Below are 26,322 nucleotides of genomic sequence, written 5' to 3'. Positions count from 1 at the left end.
CTCTCTTGTTGCAGTTCTCATTTGCGGTCACGATGTGTCCTCTGACCTGAGCAGAGGCTGTATGCTGGCCTCTCTTCTTCTGGGTCCACTCTTCAGAGCACAAAAGAGGGTTAGGACTTTTGAAGGGCAGGAGTTTCACGAGCACAGGCCTGAAACTGAGAAGTAAAATCAATGGCTGTTAGTCTTAGAAGAGGCATTGAACGTGAGCTGTAGCTGCTGAAGTTCAACATGGAGTCATTTTGTCTGCAATGGCTGGGATTGTTTTTTCCCTGGCTTTTGCCCTCAGTACAGCCTCAAATGTATTATCTGCAGCTGTGAAAAGTGATGTTAATCCACTGATTGCTCCTGAGTGTGGAAATGTTCAGTCATTGCACCAGTTTTGCTACTGAATGTGCAAATATAGTAATAACCTTGTGAACTGCAAATTGGAGCAGGTTGTATGTATCCCACTGTCAGGGTGACTAGAGAACTAGTCAGAAATTTACTTGGAGAATAAAAAACTGTCTGGGACCCAATACTGAAATAGCTAAAAGGAGCAAAAAAAACAGGTGAGGGAAATTTATGAATAAAGATAGGGAAATGGGAACACAGCTCTCTGTGTGTCAGATCTGCCTTTGCCATTTGTGGACAAATAATACAGATTAAAATTTATTACTCATGCTTTCAGTGGCGAAAGTGTGTATTCCAAGAACTGGGAAATAAATGCAACGAGAAGCTATCTGTCATAAACGAGTGCTACGTGTGTTGGGAGGTAGTGGTTTAGTCCCTTGAATCAGTTTTCAGAAGTAAAGCTTGGCGGCCATAAAAATAGCAGAACTGAACCTTGTGCCTGATGCTCGTCACAGCAGAGTAGCGCGAGAACGTGCGAGTCCATCAGCAGCTTGCTCTCGTGACGGCCCTGAGAAACGGTGTGTAATAATTGGAGATTGCTGCTGCCAGGTAATGCTGCTTCCCTGTAGAGTTTTGGCAATGTAGCTTTGAAAAACAGAGTAGTTGGGCAAAAATAGCGAGGCCATATTTAATAAAAGAAGGGTTTCCCCAAAAAAGGTAACGCTGGGTCTCTTTGAGGCAGCGCCACAGCTCACTCTGCTGGGACAATCCCGTTTCCTGAAGTTTATCTGTGAGTTCATGTGATGCCGTAGGATGTCCTGTTAATGGTCTTGACTAAGCACTAAAGCCCCAACTTTAGTGATTTTTTGCAGTTTAATCATTGACTTTATTTTTCTTTAAGTGGTTTCTGTTTTATACCTTGAATGACTGCAGTTCTCGCTCAGGGTGTTCTGATAACCTGGAGAAACTGGAGTGAAAGGCCCACAGAGGAGGTGAGTAGGGAAAAGGCAGGAAGAGAGGAACTGTTCCCTGTCGCTGTGGTGCAGTGGCTGCAGGAACACAGTTTCTGGTAGGACTGGAGATTAGCTGGGTGGGTTTTGCAAGTCTCCCAGTTCATGTGCACTTAATAGCATCTACTGGTTCATCGTAATTGGAACAAATTACAGGAAAACAGAATAAGGAAGCTTTAACCCACGTGAAAGCTGGCTAATTTCTTCTTCCTCTGGGTGAGTGGATTAAAAATCATGGTGTTGCATAATCTCCAGCTCCGGAAAAGGTTCCATCTGTCTGGAACGTTATCTGCTGTAGCAGTTGGTAGTTGCGAATGAGTTGCCTAATCCATTGACATGAACGTTCTGGCAGGCACTCGCAAACCTCCTTGTAGTCTAATGCTTTTTGAGAAGTCTGCTCTTCATCAGGTGTTAGTGATGATGCAGACTCAGGAGATGGAAGTTTATGATAGCAAAGGCCTTTTATATGGGTAGGGTTTAAAGAAAAAGACTTCACTGCATATGTTGGGAAAGTAGTCTGGAGGTTTTCAGAAAGTTTGCCTGCTATGTAACTTTGTTCAGGAGGCCAACTAAGGAATAGAAAATACAGATTATTTAAATTTCAGTAAGTGCTGATTTGCTCTTATAATGTGCTTTGTTAAATCTATGGAGTTTAATATATATGAGCAAGGGTTTTTTTCTTCTACAGGCTATTTTCTACAGGATCTATATATATAGTGAAATGGTTTAGCTTTAATATAAAGCACCTCAAAAACTCAAGTTTTTGCTCATATCCACAGTTCTTACGAGATCCACTCTTAGAGCGTGTAAATTAGCTAAGGTTTGAGTCATTTTGGACGAAACAGGTTTTATCTTTAATGCTGCTCATTTCTGGATTGAGCTGTGCTGCATTGCAATTTAAAACCTTCTTTTTGAGTATGATCAACAGCCATTGATTTGGATGCTGCACGAATGGACAAAAACATTGATCGCGCGCATTTCTTGGGCATGTGTGAGCAGCAAGTGGGAGAGGAGCTTTCTCGTTGTCACCTCCCAGAACGGTCCCCCATTTCAGCTCCTGGAACGGGGCCCGAGCCTGTGTCTGCCCCCCTCGCTGCAGCAACCTGTTCGTTTTCAAGCGTACCGGTGAGGCTGTGGGCAGACGTGCTGTGCTGGCCGCTGGTGAGCAGCGTGGAAAGGTGGTTGTGACTCAGCTCTGCGTCACCGCTCCCGGCCTGCTGGAGACTGTGCTCCCCCCATGCTTGCGATGGGGCTTTCTCAGGAAGACCCGAATGAACGTGTCTGATAGCGAGGAAATGCGTTTACGTGCAGTTTTGCTGTCGGGCTTGAGGAGCAGTGATAAACAGCTGGGTTTGAGATGGTTAGCTTTGAATGTGCTACCTAAGATACTGAAGTGAAACCAGTCTAATTATGGCTGTTACCTAGTGCTGGCTGAGCAAGGAGGAAACTGGATTTGTGTTTACTGGTAATTATGAAGCTGTGGAGAGCTCGGTGCATTAGGGCTGTGCTATATTTAAAAGGTACCCTGTCTGTCAAATGTCCCTATTACAAAATGTTCTTTGCCAAGATCGTGCGGTGAGTCCCTCCTTTTAAAAGCTGTTTTTGAAACTCAGTTGTTCTCAGAAAATTGGTTAATATGCTGTCGCATCGGTATCAGTCTTCACTGTGTGCTCTTAAGTCATTCCAAGACCATTTTAAAGGTGTTGTGGACAACTACAGGAAATGTCATTTCACCTCTTGTAGAGAGGAATTACTGCATTTCTGAAAGATGAAACTGTTATTAATGCAGAAAAGACTCTTCTCCAGTCTCTCACCCTGTGTCTTGCAGACACTTAGTGCTGTCTTTAATTAGGAGACTGTCACAGCTGAATTAAAAATAAGAATTCAAAACAAAACCTCCCTGTGAACTCAGGCCAGATTGACAGCCGTGAGACTTAAAGGCTTTACTTATCCCCGGAGCAGCTGGGAGCCCTGACAATGAGTGTACCAGCACCCTCGTGGTGTCCCGCAGATGAGGCTGGAAGAAGCGTTTACCTGCTGGTGTTGATCTGAGGCTTCTGTCCATGTGAGTTTTGGTCCAGGTTTACCACCAAGAGGTTTATTTAGTGACAGTGGTTTCTTGTGCCTTTTCTAGTTGACTGCCATATTGAAAACAGCAAACTCATTTCATGCAGTCCAAATTAAGAGGTCTAAAATGTCACCGTTTGGTCACATCTGATTGGGATTGAGTTGAAATCCCAGGGTTAGAGAGCTTCTTTGTGCATTAATAGACCCTTTAATTAGCAGGCTTCGCAGTAAGACCTATCTTCTTGTGAAGGATTTATTAAAATCATGCATAAGCTCTACTACTGGAATATGCTAATTTATTTGTGACTCTCTTGGAATTATTCAGCAGAGGAGTTGAATATTCTTCCCAAGGACAGCCTTTGAAGACTGTTTCCTTGAAATAAATAATTTTTTAAAAAACCTAGCCTTTCTTTTGCATGTTGTCTTTGAGATAAACACTCACGAAACCAGCTGCAGTTTTGGGTAGAATATTGATGGGTTGCTTGCTTGTCGAATTAAAGATGAGCTGGAGTGGACTGTTCTGGAATACATTTCCATTTTGGAACTTTCCACTTTCAAGAGTGACCTTATTCAGTGCCCAAATGGGCACCTTTCCTCCGCATGGACACCTCATTATGTGTGTTGAGTCTCTGCTTTTTCAGTTTTGTATATTTTTTTTTTTTAGTGGTATTTTCCCTTTTTTAAACTTCCACAAAATATGGCTACAGTTCCTGGCTAATTTTGCTGAAACGTGACACTAGCCAAATATTTTTGTGAAAGAATTATTAGTCACACAAGAAAGAATGTAATGCAGTATTCTTAGAAAGTGTTATAACTATGCTTGACATGTAAAATATTTATCCAGACATGTAAACAAAGCAAGAGGTGTCTTGCCAATGTACCATCGTAAACCTAAGTTATTTTGAAATCTTGAGCAAGATGTTTTTCAGTTCTTGAAAATAAGGTAGGAAGTTCTCTGCTGACGTGAGTTGACAGAGTGGTAGTGGTTGGCTTTACCTAGCTGAAATTTTAGCCCCCGCTTGCCTCCCTACAAATAAATCAAGATGTGTTTTCCTGAAGAGCTGCAATTGTGCTAAATAAAACTCTTCTGTTTATTTTGGTTTCGGATTACTCTGGTATTGCTTGCCGAGTTTACTAATGAGGCTGCCCTCTAAATGGTAGGCTTTATGTTTGTTTTGCTTTTCGTCATTGTCTGTATCTTCATGTGAATTAAACCACTTGATTCGGAGAATTCCTTATTTCTACAGACAGTGGGGATAGTCTTCACTTTGTGCCTCTGCCCCTGAGGGGTGTCTCAGCCCTTCGGCCGGACAGTACAGCTGTAGTTTCCGTGGCTTCATCTGAACGGGCTTCCCATGACTTGCCCTGACGCCTGTTGTGGTGAGATACGGCAATGCCTCGTGAGGATGCCGGATAACTACCCTGGCAGGGGTCCCACGCCAGCCTGTCTCGTACCAAAGTTAGGTAAAGGTCTCCTGTACGGGGTTATGACACTTGAGTTTTGCCAAGCCCGATTCTGCTCTTCCGCGCTGGGCACAAACTGCTGCTGGAGCTTTGCTCAGTGCCCAGAGAGCGCCAGGGCCTGTGCTGCGGGTAGAGGGGCTGGCTTGCTGAGCTGTGCCCTCTGCCCATTCCGGTCCCCCTCGTACAGCTCCCCTTCAGGCCCTGGAACAGAGGCAGGGGTGTACAGGTAGATCAGAGCTTATTCAGGGACAGCAGTAAGCGCTGAGCTCCTCCCGACTGTAGTACAGATGAACCGCTCTTTCAAGACTGGCGTATTTACTTCCAAATTTAATTGCGTATCATTAAACAGTATGCAGTATCCCTGCTTTGGGTTGGTTTGGGGGTTTTTTGATGCTGTATGCGCTATTATTCTGAAATCTCTTTGGTGAATAGCTACTGTAACTGCATTCAACTTTCAAAAATCTGCCATCTATTGTTAGTTTTTCAAGCTGCTGCTGTGTAATTGGTTAAAAATGAATGGCAGTTGGAGTTGTAGCAGATGAGCTGGGAATGAGTGAGCAGTTACTTGTTGGGATCCCTTCCAGAGAAGGAAGGTGGAGTTTTAAGCTGCTTGTAGCCTTTCTAAAATAAGAGTCAAAGCAAGTAGGTGCTTTTTGCTATGGGCGAAACATCAGCTCGCTTTGTGTAGGATACTAAAAGCTCAGTAAGTGAGGAATTTTGGTTTGGTCTGAATATTCTCTCTGCTGATACTCTGCATTAAAAATAATCCACTCATATTAAAACTGTTGTATATTTCAAAATACGCTGATTAATACACCGACCCTCATCTCAAGAGGATTCACGCTGGACAGTTGCTGTGCTAAAAGCAAAGGGGGTATTTGAGCCTTTATGGTGCTGCAGGCTGGTGTTGGTGTTGGGACCCTGCGTTGCAGGCCAGAATCGCAGGTGGTGGCGGCAACAGCCCCGAGTACTGGGCGTCGAACACTGTCTGCAGCTCCTGGGCCAGTGTGGTGCAGGAGACAGGAGGGGTTTGTGGTGTGTTCAGCCCTGCAAGCATGAGCTGAAGTGTGAATTTGTACCCTGTTGTCTCCTCCTTGGTGACTTTGGGGGTGAATGCTCTACTGCACGCTTTGAAAGTCAACAAGCTGCCTTGCTCTCAAGCATCGTGTGCTCTGTGTGGATTTTCATACTCCTGAATGATGGCAACCTGCCTCACCCTGTGTGGGACAATATGCTTTAGTGATTAGAGGCTGTTGCTCTTTTTTTTTTTTTTTTTTTTTTTTTTTTTTTACATTCCCCCCAACCTCTTGAACAGGCTACAAATGCTTTATTGCACCTGTCTGGACAGACTAAATAACTGGGCGTTAAAGAATTAAAAGCTCGCCCCCAAACCAAAGGCAGTAACAAGTGGTTGCAATACATTGTCCATATGTACAGTACACATGTGAGTTAGTAAATTAGTGGCAACTTGTTTTTATTATGTTGGATTGTTTCGCTTGGTTCTAAGAAAGATACCTCTTGAGGCATTAACCTATTCCGGGGCTATGTGCTATTCAGACTTTAAAACTTGTCAGTACATACCTGTGCCTCATCACTGGTATGAGTCAGGATGAAATTAGTTTCCTACTTCTTCAGGTTCTATTTGCATTATGAGTTATATATTATAGATGATAAGTGATATATTCTGTTGTTCTGTGAACTTGTGTTTGCAGCAGTCTCTGAGCAATCCACATGTGTCTTAGGGGAGAGCATTAAGAACCACAGAATAGATTGATTTGGTATTTGAACTGATAGAGGGTAACATTTCCAGGTGACATAGATGAGTAATGCCTCTGCAGTGCTGTGCAGAGGCACCCGAGCACTGGGAGAAGGCAGTACTCTTTATTGGGGCTCATTAGCAGTGCATCTCAGGGGCACTGACGTATCAAAATAACTCACTCTATCCTCGGTTACTGGAAATCTGTTTGGACCCAAGTCCAAGGTCTTCTGGATTTGGGAATCTGTATGCATAGGGTCATGTACCTGTTCAGAAATTCTGATAGTTAATTCCTCTCTGCCTGCGTAAGGGATGTGTGGCAGGAGTGTATTTGGCATCAAGGGCTTAATAAAAGTGTGCCTTTTCTGCCAGCGATTCCTGCAAAAACAAGCTGCACCAGGAATCTGGGGACAGAGAGGTTGGGGGGGGGGCTTTTACTGAAAAGAGGAGGCTTAAAATAGCGCTATTTGTTACAATACAGATTTTTATATTCAAACTTTTCCTGAATCGGCTGGGGGGGATGGGGACTTTTAAACTGAAATATTTACATGAATCAGACATCTGGGCTTTGGGGGAGTGACCATTGCTGCAGAAACAGTTTAAACTCTGAAGCTTTGCTGTGACTTGGTGCTTCCCTCTATTAAAGAAGGATTTCAGGATATTGGTGCTGGTAGGACTGAGAACATATGAGCCGCCAGTAAGTAAGGAGCTGTGGTGTGGAGAGGGGGTGCTTGGCAGAGGGTTTGCTCCGGAGTTACAGTAGGAAACGCGGGTGATTATTTCTGTTCAGAAGTTCTGATTGCTGCAGGTATATCAGACTTGGGGTTAGAGCTTTCCCAGAAATACTGTTGTCCTTGTGCTTGGCTTCTTGTAGTGTAGATGTTGGAATTGAAATGGTGTGAATTTGAAACCGAGTTAGGTTTAACTGCCCAAGAAGAAAAATTGAGAAAGAAAATCGCATTTTAAAATCTAAAGGGATAAGGTAGGTCTTGCTTTTATGCTTTGTTGAAACATGTTGGGTTTTTTTTTTTTCTAAAAGCTTTACAAATAGTTTTGCATAAAATGGTGGAACAGAGAACACAGGGCAAAACTCTTATTATCTGTCTGCTATTGCTGCTGTTGAAGATTTTTACATAAGTAGTTGTAGCTTCATCTAACACAGGTGGAGACAAAGTGTAACTCATAGGTGTCGCCTGGCTTAAGACAATTAGCTCAGTATCTAGAGAAGGAGATCCTGCTTATATTTGCAACAGCTCATCTTTCAGCAGGGTTTTTCCCCTTACCTTGGTCAGATCTGCACACTCCAGCCTGCCTAGAAAGGAGATAGGTATTCTATGTTGGCATGGCCGGCTTTATTTAAATTGCTGGCTGAATTTAGTCAGATAGCGGTAGCACAGCTCCCAGTACTATAGTGTTAAGAAGCTCTTTAGAGGATCAAATATAAGAATTATTCAGATAATGGTCTTAAACCCAATAGTGTGAATAGTGGAAATAGCCTTTATAGGTTGCTCGGTTGTGCTCCTTAACACTAGTACCTTTGAGCCTCATGGGGTGGAAATAGGCCGAGCAAAGTCTTAACCTGTTGCCTTCTTGAGAAATTGTATTCCCTTCTGAGACACCCAGTGGTAGAACATTATGGGATGCCCTTCATCTGCTCCAGTTGATGAGGCTGCCACAGTATAACTTTCCTATTTTGGAAAGGTTTATAATAGGTTACTTCAAGTTAATAAATCTCAATGGGTTTTCTGCATGTTTTAGTCCCGGTGGTTACAGGTTGGCAGAAGAAATGGCGCAGTCGGTGCGGGGCGCTGATGTGGGTCCGTCCCATCAGCAGCGACACGAGCTTTCAGCGTGTAAACCGGGCGCTGGCAGTTACGGGAGGACCTGGTGAACCGTGGGTCTTAAATCAAAGTGTGGATGTGCAGTGTTAAACTATCAAAACCATATTGCAGACTGTAGTTTTGAATTGCATTTGTAGAAACAGTGGATTTTTGTGAAAAGGCAAGTAAATGAGTAAGTCTGTAAACGTTGCTAACACTGAAGCACTATGCACAGAATAGGAGAAAACAATCAAGCATTTCATCAGCCTTCTTGCTGTCTCTTGCCAGAATTTGAAGGCTGTCCTGCATTGCATCAGTCCTGCTGGACATTATTTTCCATCTATATTTTGAAGCCAGATGCAAAATGATTCCTCTGTATATTGATAGAGGTATTTCATAACAAGAGAAAAAGCCTTTTGTAACGTGCCTGTGCTAGTTCAACCTATAAATCAGTGGTTTATTGTCTGGTTGTGTTTGTCCATAGCAGAAAATGAAGCAAGGATCGTTAGCAGCTCTGAGAAAAGCATGTTAAAGGCTCCAGGTAGATTTTCTCTCTGATGCAACCTGGGCAAATGCACTTTTATGTTGTACTCCTGTGGTACAGGTGTATCTACAGGTGCCAGCGAGTGGCCAACCTCAGACCTGCGAAGTCTCACGTTGCCTTGAGTGTCCCTTGGTTGATTCAGCCTCACAGGGCAGTGCCTGGGGCTCAGACTCCTATGCTGGAAGGTGCAGGTGCCCAGGGCAGCCTGGTGACACCAGCTTCCCTGTGTGTGTGAGACTTCATGTGTGGCCCCTCACCTTCTGCAAGAGGATAAAAAGACAAGTCTTATGCTTCGAAGAGAAATAGTAAATGAGGAACCACATTTGTGCTTGACAGCTGGAAAAATCATGTAGAAATAAATAAATAAATGTGGGCCCGTCACTTGCTTTTATTTTTGAGTAGATAAAGAATCGATAGGCTTATGTTTACTCCAAGCAGCTTGTAAAAGGAAAGGCAGCTTCTTGCATTTTAAACTCTAGAGAAGCTGTACACAATTTAAACTGAAGATGTGTTTTAATAGGCAGGTTTTGTACTTTGTCTCTTCTGATCTCCTAATGGTGCTGTGTGTCCCTCTTACTGGGAAGGCAAAAGGGAACGAAGCGGAGCATAAGACAGGAGGCTCTGTTGAGACTTAAGAGCAGGCACAGCCTGGCAAGTTTTTCTCCAGTGCCCTTCTATGCTGGTTCCTTTCCATGCCTCCTCCGTTTTATTTTTCCAAATCTTCAGGGACTCCCAAGTTACGGGTGTGGGATTGAACAGAAGCTGGGGCCAAAATTCGTAGGGCTTGACTCCCGTCTCCTTCGTGCAAATTCAAGCCTGCTGTTTTCAGTGGGTTTCCTTCAGTTTTACAGAATGAAACCCCAGATCCATCCTCAATCTTTAATAGAGCAGAAAGTTTTACTTTTTGCCTGCCTTTCTAACGGTTGGATTGCTCTCATTCTGCACAGCCCTCTGGAATGCTTCCCTGCGACTGGGGAATTTTTGTTGTCACTGAACTGAGCTGACAAGCAGTGTGTGGTGTGGTTTTTTTCCTCTTCCTCCCTCTCTCTGGGGAAGTACACATCTGATGATCAACAGCAAATAGTTCTAATGAAAATTAGAAAGTTGGATTGCTGCCTACTTGCCATTATGATATTTTTTTCATAGCAAGATTGATCACTGCTTTTTTACTTAAATTCCAAAATTGTGTAGAGGGCACAAGAGCAGACCAGCTGAGAGGAGATGAACGTGAGTGACGAGTAGTACACGAGAGAGGCCAGGATTGCTAACTCGGACTGATACAGCTGGACCGCATCGGGCCTCCAGCTGGCAAACCTGCACGTTGCGTACGGCACAGCGAAGCCAGCGGCTGTCTCCTGGCTTGGATGTCTCTGCGCTGCACTCCCTGTGGTGGGTCAGATGTACCCTGGGCCGATTCGCTCGTCCTTCTCGTTGTTTATCTTCAGCCCCTGAGATTTCTCTTTTTCTCTCCAGAGGAAGTCAATCATTGCTAATTTGTTTTTCTGCTTTTCTGTTTAGAGAAACTTTTTGGCATGTTCCAAGGATATCTTTTAAGAAATAAAAGCAAGGGTAAACCTTTGTGAAAGGCGTGCAATTATATTAAAAACACATCACGTTCTGAAGTAGCAGACTGCAGAATTAGGTCAGGCACACCCTGCGTATGCGTGTTTCCTGCTTGTGCATATTTCTGAGAATGATTGTACATGGGAATGTTTTTGTCGATCAAAAGGAGTGTTGTCACCTTAAAAATGAGTTGTTTGGAGTTTTATTTAAGTCATCGTGGTTACGCTGTGGTTTAGGAAGAGTGGAAGGTTGCTCACCATCCGATTCACTCGCTCAATGTGCTGGTCGTTCATCACCGTTCGCAAACCGAGCGGTGAAGTAAGGTTACTCACTTCTATTTTTACTCTCTTACAACTTCCTTCTTGTCATGCCCGATGACAGTGAGGCAGTGCATAAGCTGTCAGATGTTACAGTAAAGGGCTTTACTCTTCAATGGATTTTGACAGCTCAGCTTTTCATGATTTTTCTTTGAAGTTTCTGTGAAGTTCTACAAACTTGATACCTAAAATATTTTATAATGGCACTTTAAAAAAAAAAAAAATCCCACGGGTAAGGATAAGGAACAAGTAATACAAGACAAAGTTAGAAACCAGCAAGTCTGTTCTGATGCTTTTGTTATCGTTTGCTTAATAAAATGTCCTGCATCTAAATGGGTTTTCTCTGCTGGATGTGTTGCTGTATGTGAGTTTCTCTGCACACACCACGCGGGCGCAGTTTGTGTTGGTCTGTACAAGCTGAGCCGTTCAGCTCCTTCCAGTAGCTGGGCGAGAACTGTGTACCTTGGGAAGTGGGTTTGGCTGTGCCTCAGATTCGTCAGGGTGGGGAAGGATAATGTGCTGAAGATCGTCCCAACTCCTTCACATTCCAGTACAGCTCCTTCTTTCTTAAGAATTACATAGAACAAGGATGAGCCTCTTTATCTGGGCAGAAGATTTGTGGTGTGAATTGTTTGTGCCAAAGATGCATTGCTAAATAAAACTCTGTCTTTGGTTTGTGTTTAAAAAAGAATTTAAATATAATTTCCATATTTTTCTCTCAACAAAAATGTTGGCTCTAAACAAGTTCAAATAAAGATGACTTCACCGTGACCATCAGCACGTGGGCTGGAGAACAGAGAGGCTTGTTCAGTTGCAGGGTTCATTCTTAACATTGGCATGTTGTGGAGGGAGGGGGGGCCTGCGTGCTCCAAGTTAGGCAAAACCAACGGCCCAAGGCAGATGTGAATTTTGATTTCTGACTGTGATAGTGGTTTCCTTTAAAAAAAAAAAAAAAAAACAACCACAGCCTATTTAGGAGCTCTTTCTCTCATCTTTAGTGCTGAATGTGACACTGGGCTTTTGATATTCATGAGTTCCCAGCTCCCAAAATCCAGCTGTCCACAAGCCATGAGTCTTCAGCTCTTCTGCAGAGTAGTCCCTGCCTGGTCCTTCAGGATCTGAGCATGCAAACAAGTTTCTGAGAAGTGAGCTAAAAAGTCAGGGTGCTCATTTACTGCTCGTGATCAGTTCTGTGATACCAGCCAATTTATGCTTACCAGAAGGTAGAAACGTGCGTGAAAACAGCCCTCAGAAGAAGATGGTAACGTGCTAGTATGTGTCCTGCTGACCACAGGGTAATTGCTGGTGTGTGGCCAGGAGCCTGAATAGTGAACGTGCTAAAAGTCAGTGTAACACTTAGTTAGTTAGTTAGTGGGCCTGATACTCTGGCTGGTCCTGAAGATTATGTCTCTCTTTCTGTGTCCCTGTTTTCTTTCATAAAAGACTTCCCTGCAGTGCTTCCCAGGGCTCATAGGAGCAATGAGCAGTTAATATTTGTAAAAAGCTTTGAAGATGAATAGTGCTAATTATTATTTATAAGTATTCCTTCTCACCACGGGTAGTTCACCTTGATCCTGGGCATGAAAGGAAACCAAGACATTTGTAAGCCTTGAGTATGGCCTTCTGAAGTCTTTATGTACTAGTTTCCCCACTGGGTTGTGTGCGTGATTGCAATATATTTGTCATGTTAAATGACTAGTTTGGATGTTGTTGTACCAGCCAGAAGTGCTAAAGGAATCCTTACTCATTACCTCAATTCTGCTGACACATAATAGGTAGGATTTGGGCATGTCGAGAGGGGACAGAAGACAGGAAAATGCCATTCATTAGCCTGGCCCAAGTCAGGTTGTCAGCAGGGCTGAACATTTGGCTTCCCGTAGATTTAATGAGGAAAGTCAGATCTGACGCTTGTAAGAGCCACCACGATTGCGAAGAGCATCTCTTTCAGAATCGTTCTGTCACTGCAGTTTTTAGCACCTTTCACTGGTGCTAAACTTAAAGAATGAGGAGGAATTTGTCAATCAGCTGGGGCTTTTTTCCCTAAAAATCCTGCTATGCAGATTAGGCAGAAAAAGGGGGGGAAATGATCAGGTAAAGTTCATGTATTGCAGTTCCTACATATCTGTTGATAGTTCTGTAAGTAGTTTCTGAGATACTGTGGTAGAGGACTCTGCTGAATGGCCTGCAGGATCTCTTGCACCGTGTGTGCATTTAATTTGAAGCTTAAGGTGATGAACAAAGATTGGCAACATTCATCAAGCCCAGTTGGATTGTTGTGAAAATTCAGTCCGTAGGTGTTTCACGCTATGTGACATCACTCAAATAGGGCTTATAAGGCAGGCCTCTTGTGAAGTTATGGAATGTGAGTGTGCCTTGATAAAGCTGCTGTTTGCCTGGATATAAACTGCTTATTGACCTGACTCCCTGCCTAAATTCTCCTCTCTGTTAAGTAATGTATTAAATAATCAAGAGATTGTTCAGACAGTGCAAGGGGAGCTTATTGGCAGAACTGCAGCATTGGAGCACTCTTGAAAGAAGGAGGCCTAAGTAAATGTTATGCTTATCAAGTTTTCTTAATAGATTTCATGTCAGCTCACAGAGCAAATTTTGTTCCCAAGTGAGTGTGTCAGTTTTACCAGGGAGCTTGTTTCAATACAGAAAAACTGGGGGGGGAGAGAGTTCCTGAGACACAACCCAGTACGTTGTTTGTGTTCCTCTCGACAGCTAGCCGGTCTCAAGAACAACTCCTCTTAAGGGCTTTCCTAAGATGATTATGATCCACTCGACAAGGATATTTTTTTCCCCATCTCAAGACACTTCTGCCTAAGTAAATCAAACTGCAGTTTTAAAAATATGTTGTGACTTTCTGTGCAGTCACCAAATTTTAAAGCATTTTGGCCAGAAAGTGTCGCATAATTATAATGTTTGGAATTCAGTGATGGTTTGAAACCACAATATTAGTTGTATAAATAGTTTAACATTTACAGCCTGGAAAACTCCGTTTTCTCACAATAATTACAATAGACTGTATGAAATAGGGGAATGGTTGCTACATTTGAAACTGTCAATTCTGGAATTGATTTAAAGGCTTTTGGGGGGTGGTTTTTTTATTATTTTCCAGGGTGTTGTGAAGTATGTGCATTTGCATGTTTGGGTTTACTTTGAACAGTGTTTTCTGCATATTCTGTATGTTTACTCATTTATATAGATCATTCCTGGGACAGTAGGTTTGTCCTGCAATTGCATGAGTGGGGCAGTTTGTGGAAGGCACATGCAATCGGTACGTTTACCCAGAGAAGCTGTGGCTCCCCCATCCCTGAAGTGCTCAAGGCCAGGCTGGATGGGGCTTGGAGCAACTTGGTCTGGTGGGAGGTGTCCCTGCCCATGGCAGGGGGTTGGAACTGGATGGTCTTTAAGGTCCCTTCCCACCCAAACCATCCTGTGATTCTGTGTTGATATGTTCTGTGTGGATATAGAGGACTCCACGCGCCCATGGCCCAAGAGCAGCCCGCTGGCCTTTCTTACTACCTCTTTGCTGGCCTGACACACGAGAGAAGAGGGTAAAAGATTGCCCAGGTTTATTCACAGGGGGGTTGTGGTGCCCTTTGCTCAAAAGGCAAAAGAGGATGGGTTTGTTCATGTGTGACCAAATGCAAGGCAGCATTCCCGGGGACTGTTGGGTTTCTGGTGGGACTGGTGAGGGGGTCTTGAGGGTCCAGGCAACCAGTGCAGTGTGTCCAAGAAAGCAGTCTGGAACGTGTCGGGAGAGGGAGTTTTCTGAGCCGATGCTGGGTATTTGGTGAGAGGAGATGTGGATAGTGATGCACTGTGCGCTGTTAAGTTTGCTGGAACTAAGATGACCCTCGTTGGCTCCTCGTGTTGCTGTTCCTACCAGCCAGCCAGAGCTTTAAAAAAAGAAAGAATACAGTACTTCTTCACATGGCTTTGCTGTTGCCAGAAATCTTCCTTCTGATGAATATCACATGATGCGTAAGCAACAGATTTTCTAAAAATACACAGATATAATAGTGCTGGCAACTTGGTATTGGTTTTACGGAACAAGAGGAAGGAATTGTTACTCTTTTTTTAAATTTCTAATTAAGAATGAAATGCTTATGCTGACTGCCAGTAACAATGGGCTTGAAACCCACCGCTGAACTGCTCATTAAGGCCTTCATCCTCAGCAGGCCCTGACCAGAAAACTCGCCAACTCTTATTTGGCATTTTGTTGGTTTATTAGTGCTGTATTTTTATCTGGTTTGTATCTAACCACGTCAGTGTTCTGCCATGCTTTAGAGATGGCACCCGCAGGCCCTGGAGTCTTAGTTCAGCCAAGAAAAAGACACAGGACAATTGTTCTGCAGGGAGGAAATTGGGAAAATTCATTAATGAGGAAATTGGCGTTTTATGGTTGAGAGTGTGAAAGGAAAACACTTCAAGCCAAGAAAGGAGAGCTGTTTCTTGTCCAAGGCAATAGTGGGATGAAGTAAATGCCAAAGAGATTGAGGGAAAGAGCAAGACAGATCTGTTAGGAGATACAAAGGAGTGAAGTGGGTCTTAAAGGCAGGGACAGGGAAGAGTTTCACTTGAGAGTTCAGTGGCCAAACAGCGAAAACGGACGATGTCTCTGTGCATCTGCTGAAAGAACGTTTAAGGTTTGAGTGGCATTGGTTAAAGCATCGTGTGTGTCGGGCTGAGCCAGGGTACGATGGACGTGAGGCTGCTGCAGTCACGGCTGCTCTGCGTGATATGAGGATTTCTTGTTGGATTATGTTGGGTTAAATACTGGGGTGAGCACTATATGGCGGGAGGGTGGTAAATCAAGACAACGGAAGACCAAAAAAAAGCAGTGGTTGGGAGCAAGGAACCTCCTAGTCCAACCTCAGAGTGGTTGAGAGGCGATGCCTGAGCTGCTAACTGGGAAAGTGTTATATGGCTGTAGCCATGTTGCAGAGCTCATTTTGCCAGTGCTAGGAATCGAGAGCTGGGTAAACATTTCTAAAGGGCTCTCGTGGTCTGGAGGTCAGGCAATTGCGAGGAAGGTATTTGCAGGAACACACGTGTGATCTAAAGACATCAGTGGCTTTAGACTTGCTTTTTAAAAAGCAAAGGTTTATAGATCAAATAGGCCCCTGGTTCCTTTTTTTTTTTTCCTCTTCCTAGGTAAGTGTAGGGGCATAACTAGCATCATAAGCCTCTCTGAAACACAGCAAAGGATCTGAAGGAACATCTTTTGAGCCCGAGGGACTTTGCAGATTTGACTTTCATTGCTTGAGAGTTTCTTTCAAAACAATCTTTTTTTTTCTCCTAGCTCTTCTCTTAGGAAACGCAACCAACTCCTCACGTCACGGAGGCCCAGCATGAATGTTAACTGTGCTGGTGGGACAGACTGGTCAAGAAATCTGGAGTCCAGTTGCTCTGTGGAAAACGTAACTGTAGCAGTCCCTGAGTCAGAAGAAAGTAATGTGGTGCTAGGAGGTCACAGCCCTGCTGCAGTTCCCAGGACTGAGGGTGAGGATAATGTCTTCACTTTATAGTAATCTTTAAGGGAAAATTTTAAGGGACTTTGGTGGAAGGAGGGGGGATTGTTATGTGTTGGAAAAATGCCGATATCCCAATGCAGTTTGCACTGGGGAGTATAAACCCTGCCTTTGCCAGGCTGGTGATCTAAAGGGCAACAGGCCATGGTCTTGCTTTCTGGGCAAGATCATCACATGGGTATGCCCTGGCCAGCCAACTTGCAGCTCTCCCTGAGTTTGTCCCTGGGCAGAGTACCTGAAAGTAGCTGGGCAGTCCTGATGAGCTGTGTCCCCACCATGCACCGCGCATCAGGCACTGCTGGCTTAAACCGCCGCTGGTGCGGGCTTCTGCTCAGCTTCCCTGTGAGAGCAGGTACCAGTACGTGGCATCTGTGTCTCTGATTCTGGCCTTGTTTAATTCCTGTGCTCCTGCTCTTTACGTACTGAATCCATCTTGCTTTAACAAGGAGTATTAAGCATCATGGTTCATCAGGACAGTTTTCATCCGAAATCCAACTGCTGGCTCAATTTGAAAAGGCAGTCTGGTTTTATAATGTTATAATGTTACCCTGACAGTTATCTGTGTTGACATCCTTTGTTACTGTATGACTCGGTTTTCTCATTACAGTAGGAAGTGTTACTATGAAATGATGTTTTTCAATAAATTATATCTCACCCGTGCAATATTCATTTGTCTGTCTCAGGTTTAGATTCTGAATGCCAACACACTGCTTGTCCAGTAAGTCCCCAGATCAGTAGCATGTTGTCTGCTCCTGAAGACACGCATAACTGTCATTTCCAAGATGGAAATAAGAGACAGTCAGAGTATTTTAATACCCAGGAACGCCATGGATGCTGTGCTTTGTCTTCAAGCAACAATTCACAAACAGTGGCTCCAGAGAAAGTGACGCTTGTGGTAGATGGCACTCGCTTTGCAGTGAATCCACAGATTTTCACTGCTCACCCTGATACTATGCTGGGAAGGTGGGTGATTTCCACTATTTTCAAGATACCTCAGGGGGGTCAAATGTTTGCTAAAATGGAACAAACCCCAGATGTTTGTTTTGCGATCTCATCTATACGCACAAGCGAAGCAAGGTTGACCTCATTTGGAACTTGGCTGTGAGTGAGGCTTTGAAGACAAGACCAGATGTAGAGAGAGTTGGTAGTTCCCTAGATAACATTCTCCCTTCAGTTCACTTCCTTCAAACAATGTGCACTTTTAGCTAGACATGGTCTGCTTTTGTCTTCTCTCCAAGCGTTCGCCTGGTTTGTAAGCGGTATATCTGCTCACAGCTAAAAAATTCCCTTCCAAAGTGTGGAAAATGATAATGCTCCATCCCCCATCTGCTGTTGTCTTGCGATACCCTCCCACAAGAGAAGTTACTCAGCTCCCTGTAACATGTCTTAAAGGTTGGAGCCGATTGATGCGACAAGAAGCACTCGTTTGCTATGATGTCAGCACTTTCACCCTCTGACCAAAGGGAGACGGGTTCTGTTGGGTCACTGCCCCTCGCACAGGTCGTTGTGTAAAACCAGGGGTCAAAAGGCACGTGGTGGTTGTTTGGCACAGCCTTGATGAAAGGGCTTTATTGCCAGGGTCGAATGATCTGTTCCTTTGAGCTGTGGCTTGTTCCATACGACGCAGTAGCTGTAGTGATAGATGGAGTCGCTGTAGGACTTGGCTGAGACAGCTCTTGTGCTTATTTACTGTGTAAGAGATTTGAGTATAGGTTTCAAGTTTATGTATATATGTGTCACTGCTGCTTTTGTTTAACCTCAATGCACCTATTGGTCTCCAGAATGAATGCATTTAAATATACTTGTGCACTTACGTAGATTTTTGTCTGTTCAGAATGTTCGGACCAGGAAGAGAGTATAATTTCACCAGGCCAAATGAAAAGGGAGAATATGAGATCGCAGAAGGAATTAGCTCAGCTGTGTTCCGGACTGTGCTGGTAAGGAGATGTTTGCAGATTGGGGAAAAAAGAAGAAAAAACAAAAACCCAACACAAAACCAATCTGTTTGTCACATGTGTAAAACTGAGCCATCTCCCAGGCAGCTGCACACCCCCTGGGACATATTCTTTTATTACTGTTTTGCATTGTGATTTTTTTTTTTAAAAAAAAAAAATAGATTTTGGTATGAGTCAACCTTTCAGATATTTGCTTATGTTGACTTTTACCTTTCTTGCGTTGTGCTGTTGTAGTTCCTGACCTTGTGGTTGCATGTAAATGCATATTGCTTATGAGATGTTATGAAACCCTGTGCCATGGGAAAAGTTGTAACTGGAGCTCAGCATTTATCAGGCTCAAGAGGATCTGCAGAGACGTAGATTCTCGGACAAGCAGGGCTGTTTTTACTGTTCACAGAGCTATATATAGCCTCTCTAACTATCAAATGTTGGTTAACAAAACAAAGAACTAAATAAAAATGGTCAGAGTCCAAGATATTCTTATTTATCTCCGAAACCTGTCCTTTTATTTGCAGGATTATTACAAAACTGGAATCATTAACTGCCCTGATGGGATTTCAATTCCAGACCTTCGAGATACATGTGATTATCTCTGCATAAACTTTGATTTCAACACAATCAAATGTCAAGACTTAAGTAAGTATGGAGAGAAATAATCTCTTAGGAGATCATCTGCGTGGTGTTGAGCACTCTGATCCTGGTTCAGTGCAGTTCTCCATGCTAAAACTAAAGCACACAATTAAGGTGCCGACTCCCACTAGGACTCCTGTAGGCATTGCATTTAACAGCTTCCTTTTCTGCTGCATCGATCCAAAGTGAAGTGATTGAATCCTGCAGAATTTGGACACCTTGCTCAAAAAAGCAAATTGAAGTTGTAAAAATTCTACATCTCCTCTTGTAACAGAGGCTGAGAAGAGCTTGCTGCTACAGCCAAACAAAATGAAGACTAAAAGCAGGGTTATAACTCCTATCTAAAATATACCAGAAAATCATCAATAATTTAAGCTGAAGGATGATGGGCAGAGCAGGAACCAAAGATACCAAAGTTGGAAAGTAGTAGATAGTTCCTAGTCATGAAGGGATCTGATTGGGAGCAGCTTTTTGGTGAGTATGCTGGCAAAAAAAGTACGTTTAACCCAGGCAAATGTGTGAAAGGCACTATACTAAGTTGGGGTATATGCTATCGTAGCACAGGCTGTGGGTGGAATTTCCTACCCTGTCCTCTGATCACAGAGAAGGCAGAAAATGTGCTTTCAAGGACAGAGGTTGTGGCTGGAAATTCAAGTTAAGTATCATAACGAATTAATGATTCAGACTATTACTGTTCCACTGTATTGGTTGGCCCTTGGTGGTTTTTTATTGGTGATGTCATGGTTCTACAGAGTAATTTGCATCCCGTTTGAAATGCGGTCTCATACGTCTGATTTTGCCAGTTCTGGAGCCGGAGGCTGCTGATGCATTTGAACATATGTTGAGGCGTTTGCCTAAAGAAGAACGCGGGCTGTGTTCGTGAATGTATCTGGAAAGTGCAGAGCTGGGACATGTTTTCATACTGTGCCTAAAAGCTCACGGTCTGATTTGTGTCTCATCAGGTGCTCTGTTACATGAGCTCTCCAATGATGGTGCTCACAAGCAGTTTGACAGCTACCTGGAGGAGCTGATTCTGCCCATCATGGTGGATAGCGCAAGGAAAGGGGAGCGCGAGTGCCACATTGTCGTGTTGACAGATGAAGACACCGTGGACTGGGATGAAGATCATCCACCTCCAATGGGAGAGGAGTACTCGCAAAGTAAGGGCTCTGCACCGGCGCTCCTGGCTCTGTGGTCAGCACACGCCCGGACATCGGGCTGTAAGGAAAGGACCCGTTGCCCAAACAGCAGCCTTCCTCCGGGAGGAGCTGCTGGCACACAGTTCGGTTTTGTATGTTCCTTCTGACCTGGCCGCTGCTAGAGGCAGGGTACCTGGCTGGTGAGAGCTTTGCTCTCACCACCTGCCCTGGGAGCGACAGCACTCGCTGCATCTTTCCCTTTCGTTTGCTGCCTCCCTCTCAGCCGTGAATACGCTTTGTTTTACACACCCATCGCCACCCGTTCTGCCCAGACCTTAATGTGCATCACTGCCCTCCCACCGAGGAAGTGCAGCTAATCCCAGCCATGACAACAGACACCCAAAGTAGTTCTTGGAAACCAGACCTGGGTTTTGGCACCCCCACAGCTGAGCGTGTCAAAACCAGGGAGGAGGTCCCTCCTGGTGGATTCTAATCACCCTGTTTGTTTCTCAAGTCCTTTACAGTTCCAAGCTGTACAGATTCTTCAAGTACATTGAGAACCGGGATGTTGCCAAAGCTGTATTAAAGGAACGGGGCCTGAAAAATATTCGCATCGGGATTGAAGGTAAAGTATTTCTTCAACAAAGGAAATTCTAAAACAGGGGACTCCATAGTCAGTAAAGCCTGGTATCCACCAGACTCCAGGCATCTCCTGGTTTGCTCTGTGTTTTACTAGGCATTTATTCTTATGAAACTAGTAGAAGCTGGGCATGTTCCTTCACCTCTGTCATGTTAAACTGAAATTGGCCAGGAGGCTTAAAAGTGAGGGGAAAATGAAGATGTGTAGCGTGTACCAGCAAGCCTTGTCTCGTTAGGGCTGAGTAAACAGGAAACAGGAGTCGAATGCTTCCTCTGCCTGCTGATCCAAGCATTCCCTTGGGGAGCTCGGAGGACGTTTGTGCTCTGTCCTGGGAGACCATCTGATTTTTACAGTAGCTATGTTTGCTCACAGAATGGCTAACGCTGTGCAGCTGTTGATTGTATGACTACACACAATGCTGCACCCTCTTTTCAGGGCAGAAGAGAGCAGTCTTTTGCAAGCCAGTAATGGTAAATGTGGAATGTGAGCTCTTGTCCAGTAAGTCCCTCCTGAGCCCCTGGTCACTCCTACCTGGCTGTTCTTCTGGGATCCTGTTGTCTCTTCGTGCGGTTCAGAGGTGTGTAGTGCAACTGACTGGCTGTCTCGTGTTTCCAGGATATCCCACCTGTAAAGAGAAGGTGAAGAGGAGGCCTGGTGGCCGGTCAGAAGTGATCTACAACTATGTTCAACGGCCGTTCATCCAGATGTCATGGGAAAAGGAAGAAGGCAAAAGCCGTCACGTTGATTTCCAGTGTGTCCGGAGCAAATCTCTAACAAACCTCGTCACGGTGGGCGATGATGTTTCCGAGGACCATGAGGTTATAATGCATCACCCCCCACAAGTAGATGAACTCGACAGGCTAAACGCACCGTTCTCCCAAATGGCTGTTAACGATCTACCAGATTAGTCGCGGCTCAGGGCGGATAGTCCCGCTTGATGTGGGGACGTCTCAGCATAGTTTCATCCCAGGTGATGGAACACAGACTCCTGCAAGGTGCTTTATCCTCATTCATGCTTTTACTACGTTGTCATATTTCAAGCATGTTAATAGAGCCACACTCCATAGTCTAATTGTGCAATCAAAAGCAGCACCTCCTCAAAAACAAAAAGAAATTGTGCTGTTTGTTTCTCCTACAAAGCCTTCCAGATTGGTGGGTGCTGAATATTTTACCTAAACTTCTAAAAGAGGAGCGAAAGTATTTGGAAACGTCTTGTTTGACATGAGAGAGGAAATTCTGGGCCTGTCAAGACAAAGCTTTCCTTTACCATTAGGCGCTTAGCTTTGCTTTTGTGATAATCAGTTACAAAGGACTGAACATCAAAGCAGGACAGATGATACTCTTTCATCAACCAGCAGAAATGTAGCACAGTTGTGACAGCAAAATACTGAGCGTGGAGGATTGACAGCAAAATCCTGGGTGTGGAGAAATCTGTTTACACTGCCACCTGGCTTTGCACCCAGCGTGTTGTACTGCTGTTCTAGGGAAGGATGAACTAGTTTAATAGGAGGCATATACCTATTCACAGGCATGTCCCACGTGTACTTCTCCATAAGATGGAATCACTGTTTTTGGAGATGTTGTCCGTTAAGTTCGGTAAGACAAGTAGATCATGCTGAAGGAAAAAGCTGAAAAGACAAGACTGTAGTTGATACTTTACCAACAAAGTAGATCTGTTTAGTAGCCTAATAGATGTAAAAAGCTTTTTAGAGGTGACTGTGCATGCTAAAGACCTTCATTTGTCTCCTCCATCCTCCTGCTAAGACAACAAAGCCAGTGGAGGAGCTCCCAGTAGAGTTTACTACCTGAGTAAAATCCTTGGTGTCAGCAACCCTGGCCAGTCAAAGTTTTTGTAGACTGCAAGGAGCACTCTACTGTTGCAGCTTTAAAAGGCCAGCTACTGTCTTCCCAATTTGGACCTGATTGGACCAGTTTGCTGCCAGGAAGGTAAGAAATACCAATAGCAAACCAGCCTTCAGCAGAGATACAGACATGTACCTAGGCACAACTCTCCTTTGCTGCTCCGAGTGTATTACCCTAGTCTGTGGTCTCTGTTCATTTTGGATTCAGGGCCAACAAAGGTGTGGCACTAAGTATAGACACCCCCCGGGCTGGTTTATCTCGGTTAGTTCTGTTAGAGCCTGGCTAGTCCTGTCCCTGCAGCATGGAGTTACCTGTGGGCTTGCTTACCCAGCCCTGATCAGCAGAGGGTGAGGGCAGTACAGCCGAGCTGCACAGCAACCGGAGCGGGCCTGCCTTACCGAGCCCTCGTTTCTGACGGCTGGGGGGGGGTTACGTACCCGAAGCAGAGTGCTTCATGGTGCTGATGCAAGAGCTCCAGAGAGGAAGAGAGGGAGAGAGCTCCCTTGCAAAATGGTGAAGTTCAGGTCAGTTCTGCTCTTGCAATTAGCTGCTGTTGAAACCTGTAACACGCGTTGAGTTACCTGGTTGTACTTGGCAAAGTAGAGGTATCGGTCTGCCCCTACAAGGTTTAATCCTTTGTGGCATCATCAAGCACATTTTTATTATTCTCCATCTGTTTGCGGAGTGTGTGGTAGACTTAGCACTGAAGATTGCTGTTACTGTTTGCTGATAAGGATGTTTGGGTTTTTTCCGTGTAAGTAGCGTGACAATATCAAGCACAAATTTTCCTGAAGGTTTATGAGGGTCGTTTTAGCGAAGAGTAACAAAATCTCTGCCGAGGCATATACTTGCTGATGTATTTAGTTCCCATTTGTGTGGACACAGGTTCCGTTCTTTGCAGTGTTTCTGTTCTTAGCTTCTTTCCTAAGTGCAACAAATAGATTTCTTCTTTTTATAAGTGCCTATGGGAAGATTTCCAAAAGTTCTTCAGGACTTCCTGACAGTCCCAGGGGTTCGGCTGCCCAGGTCCACCTGACTACTTTTAAAAAATCCTCCCTGTGTGTCATTGGATTAGTAGAGAGAAGTGTCCTTCGGTATCTGCACAGAGGTGGTGTGCAATCACTTTCCGTTGTTGCTCTAGATGAATTTCTATTTTTGTAGCAGAGAAAGGAAGACATATGGACCATTAACCTTCCAGCTAGGGGCCAGACCAAACCCATTACCTGCCTTGGTAACGAGCTGTTCCCACAAGTCAAGCAAAGGCACTGGTGAGACTGTCTGCCAGGCGATGATGGAGCTTGGCCCTAGGGATTATTTTTGTGTGTGTGTGTGTATTTATTTTTACAGCAGTGTAAGCTTTAAGTAAATGTCTATTGGTTTTGACCAGCTGACTGGGAACTGGAGCTTACACATGTTCTGCTCAAAGGACCAGAGATGCGGAGGTGGTTGAGCGCTACCCTCCAGGGCTGTGTCAAGACATCAGATGCCAAGCATCTGACTTCGACGGCACCGTGTGGGATCTGACAGCTCAGTACCACGTTCAGCCACTCCAAATCCCACCGGTGTCTGTCCGTGTGCCCAGTGTTAGCTAAGCCTCCTGAAGGATTCGGGCCAGTTTATGAGAAATAGCGACCGCAGGCACTTCACTGCAACAGGCCCTTGCCTGAGAGGTAAAGGCTGTGGCTGCCTCGTAGGGGCCGCTTGGTGCTCTGTGTAACCAGCTGGACCGTCAGCGTGGGATGGAGGTATCCAGCTGCCGGCACTCCCATGCAGTTTTTACCACTCCAAAAAGCCCACTGTAGTTTATTGGATTTCTTGAGTAATTACAGATGAATTTTAGATTATTTTATTTTTTTTAGTAGGATGAGTTCCACTGGAACACTAAATCAAATTGAGAAAGCATGTACTTGCTTTTCCTCCTTCTCTCTTGGTCACCTACTTCTACAATGTCAAGTTTTGTCTTATTCTAGATGTACTGAAGTGTTACCCGTGGTGTGTATGAACTACAGATGTATGGTTTCTTTTCTGTATTAAAGTATAAATTACCTGTGGCTTGTTTGGCTCTCTTAAAAATTGTTTTAAATGTGGAGTAGAAGAACGGGCAGGGAATAGAGCGCTCGAAGGTTTGGTTTCCTTGCTTCATCCAGCAAGTGGGGCTCGTGACCCCAAAACCTTTGAAGTAGTTTCACATCAGAGTGTGGTTGCTGTGGCAGGGACCTTGCACAGCAGCAGCACAGAAGTGTTACTACCCTTTGTGCTGAGCAGAGCTCAGAGGTTACCAGCTCACTGCAGGGATGTTCCAAAAGCAGGTACGAGTCAATGCTGCGTAACCCCCAAACTACGCAGCGTCTGGAACAGGGCCGAGTGCTGGTGGTGGTTAGCACCCTGATGCTTTCTGCTTCTACCTACTTCTGCCTTGAGAAGAAAACAGCTTTGGAACAGGTCTGGCTTTTTTTTATTTATATTTTCAGGGTTGGATATATTAGGGTTTTCTTGATGAAGGTGTTGGGGTTTGAACAAGGTAGACTTTAGTGGAATTACTGAAGTGACAACAGGAACTTGTACTCACATGTGGAGCTGTTGCGAGGGTGAAACCATGAAATACGAACTGCAAGTTGATTTTGGCATGTTACAAACTCTTGGGGAAAAAAAATGAAGGCTGGTCGCTTTGCTTCCAATGCCATTTGCTCACTGCTTATTATCCCTTTTAAAAATAGAAAGGGGAAAAAATTAAAACCAACTTGCCCTGAAGTTGGTAAACCAAAGTGACATTTACACAATGCAGACACCAAGGCAGGAGTAAGGCCAGGGTTGTCCACCCTTGCCAGGAGGCCAGGCCCATTCTGCCAGAAAGGTTTCCTTCTCAAGACCAGCACTGTTTCACCTTTAAGAGTGGGCTTGTTTCTTCACCCCTGCTGTGCATCCTTTGGAAATGCAGTCTTCAGCCCGGAGTTTCCATTGCATTCTCCTACCCAAGCAGTCGATTCTAAAATCGGTTTCAAGCTGGGGGAGAACTAACCTGAGAGATTCCAGTTTGTATAAACAGAACATGCCAGCAAAATCATGTTTACTAAGAGGATTTTATTTACACAACACAATGCAAAGATCGTTCCATAAAAAGTTGGCTCCCCCAGCAACACACAACACACCTGCCAAAGTTTACAGTGCAATTTAGTAACAGCTTTTAAATATTTACAGAACACTTTTTCAACTTACAGGTTAAGGCAGAGTCAGGGCACAGTGATAAGAAACACTTAGTGCAGTTTTGTGCTAGGCACGATACAGAGATGAACTGGCAGCATAACTCACGTTCAGATCCATTGGAAATTCAGACCGGAATTACTCCTAGAAGTCCAGCAACTGCTTGCAGCTTTAAAAAAAAAGCTAAAAGATACATACAACCTCAATACACAAGCCAGCAGCTAAGGAAAACGTTTGGCTGACATGGGAGATGGAACAGGCACACAAAAATCTGTTAGCAGTGAAGTAGGGATCCTGGGAAGAAGAGACTGTACTTTTTCTCCTAGTGTTGGTGAACAACTGTAAGAGGAAGCAGGCTTACAACGCCGCTGCGCTACAGAACCTACCGCTGGAGAGGTGTGTCCAAGAGGACTGTATTCAAAGATATCCAACTTCTACTGAAAGACACAGGAGTGAGGTACCCAACTGCTCCTCGTGCCTTTG

At 44.4% G+C, this 26,322-nt stretch overlaps 1 protein-coding gene across 6 annotated transcripts in view; it reads left to right on the top strand.

The window, feature by feature from the left end:
* KCTD20 (potassium channel tetramerization domain containing 20) overlaps positions 1–24,689 on the top strand; it is a 28,670-nt gene extending 3,981 nt beyond the window's left edge. The window contains exons 1-9 of one of the 6 annotated variants that reach the window (XM_086476484.1): positions 7,277–7,324; positions 16,183–16,382; positions 17,095–17,129; positions 17,232–17,374; positions 18,246–18,348; positions 18,882–19,002; positions 19,959–20,156; positions 20,650–20,760; positions 21,391–24,689. In XM_086476484.1, coding sequence (XP_086332610.1) covers positions 7,314–7,324; positions 16,183–16,382; positions 17,095–17,129; positions 17,232–17,374; positions 18,246–18,348; positions 18,882–19,002; positions 19,959–20,156; positions 20,650–20,760; positions 21,391–21,683 — 1,215 coding nt within the window. In that variant the 5' untranslated portion in view covers positions 7,277–7,313 and the 3' untranslated portion in view covers positions 21,684–24,689. Of the gene's footprint in view, positions 1–3,383; positions 3,406–4,746; positions 4,788–4,857; positions 4,872–7,276; positions 7,325–16,182; positions 16,383–17,094; positions 17,375–18,245; positions 18,349–18,881; positions 19,003–19,958; positions 20,157–20,649; positions 20,761–21,390 lie in introns of those variants that run through there. The other 5 variants (XM_086476485.1, XM_086476483.1, XM_086476486.1 and 2 more) reach the window with 5 other exon arrangements.
* The last annotated feature ends 1,633 nt before the right edge of the window (positions 24,690–26,322 follow it).

Source organism: Leptosomus discolor, chromosome 21 (genome assembly GCF_034619465.1).
Source record: "Leptosomus discolor isolate bLepDis1 chromosome 21, bLepDis1.hap2, whole genome shotgun sequence".
NCBI lineage: Eukaryota > Metazoa > Chordata > Aves > Leptosomiformes > Leptosomidae > Leptosomus > Leptosomus discolor.
The sequence above is the reverse complement of the archived record's forward strand: the minus strand, read 5'-3'. Positions and strand labels throughout refer to the sequence as shown.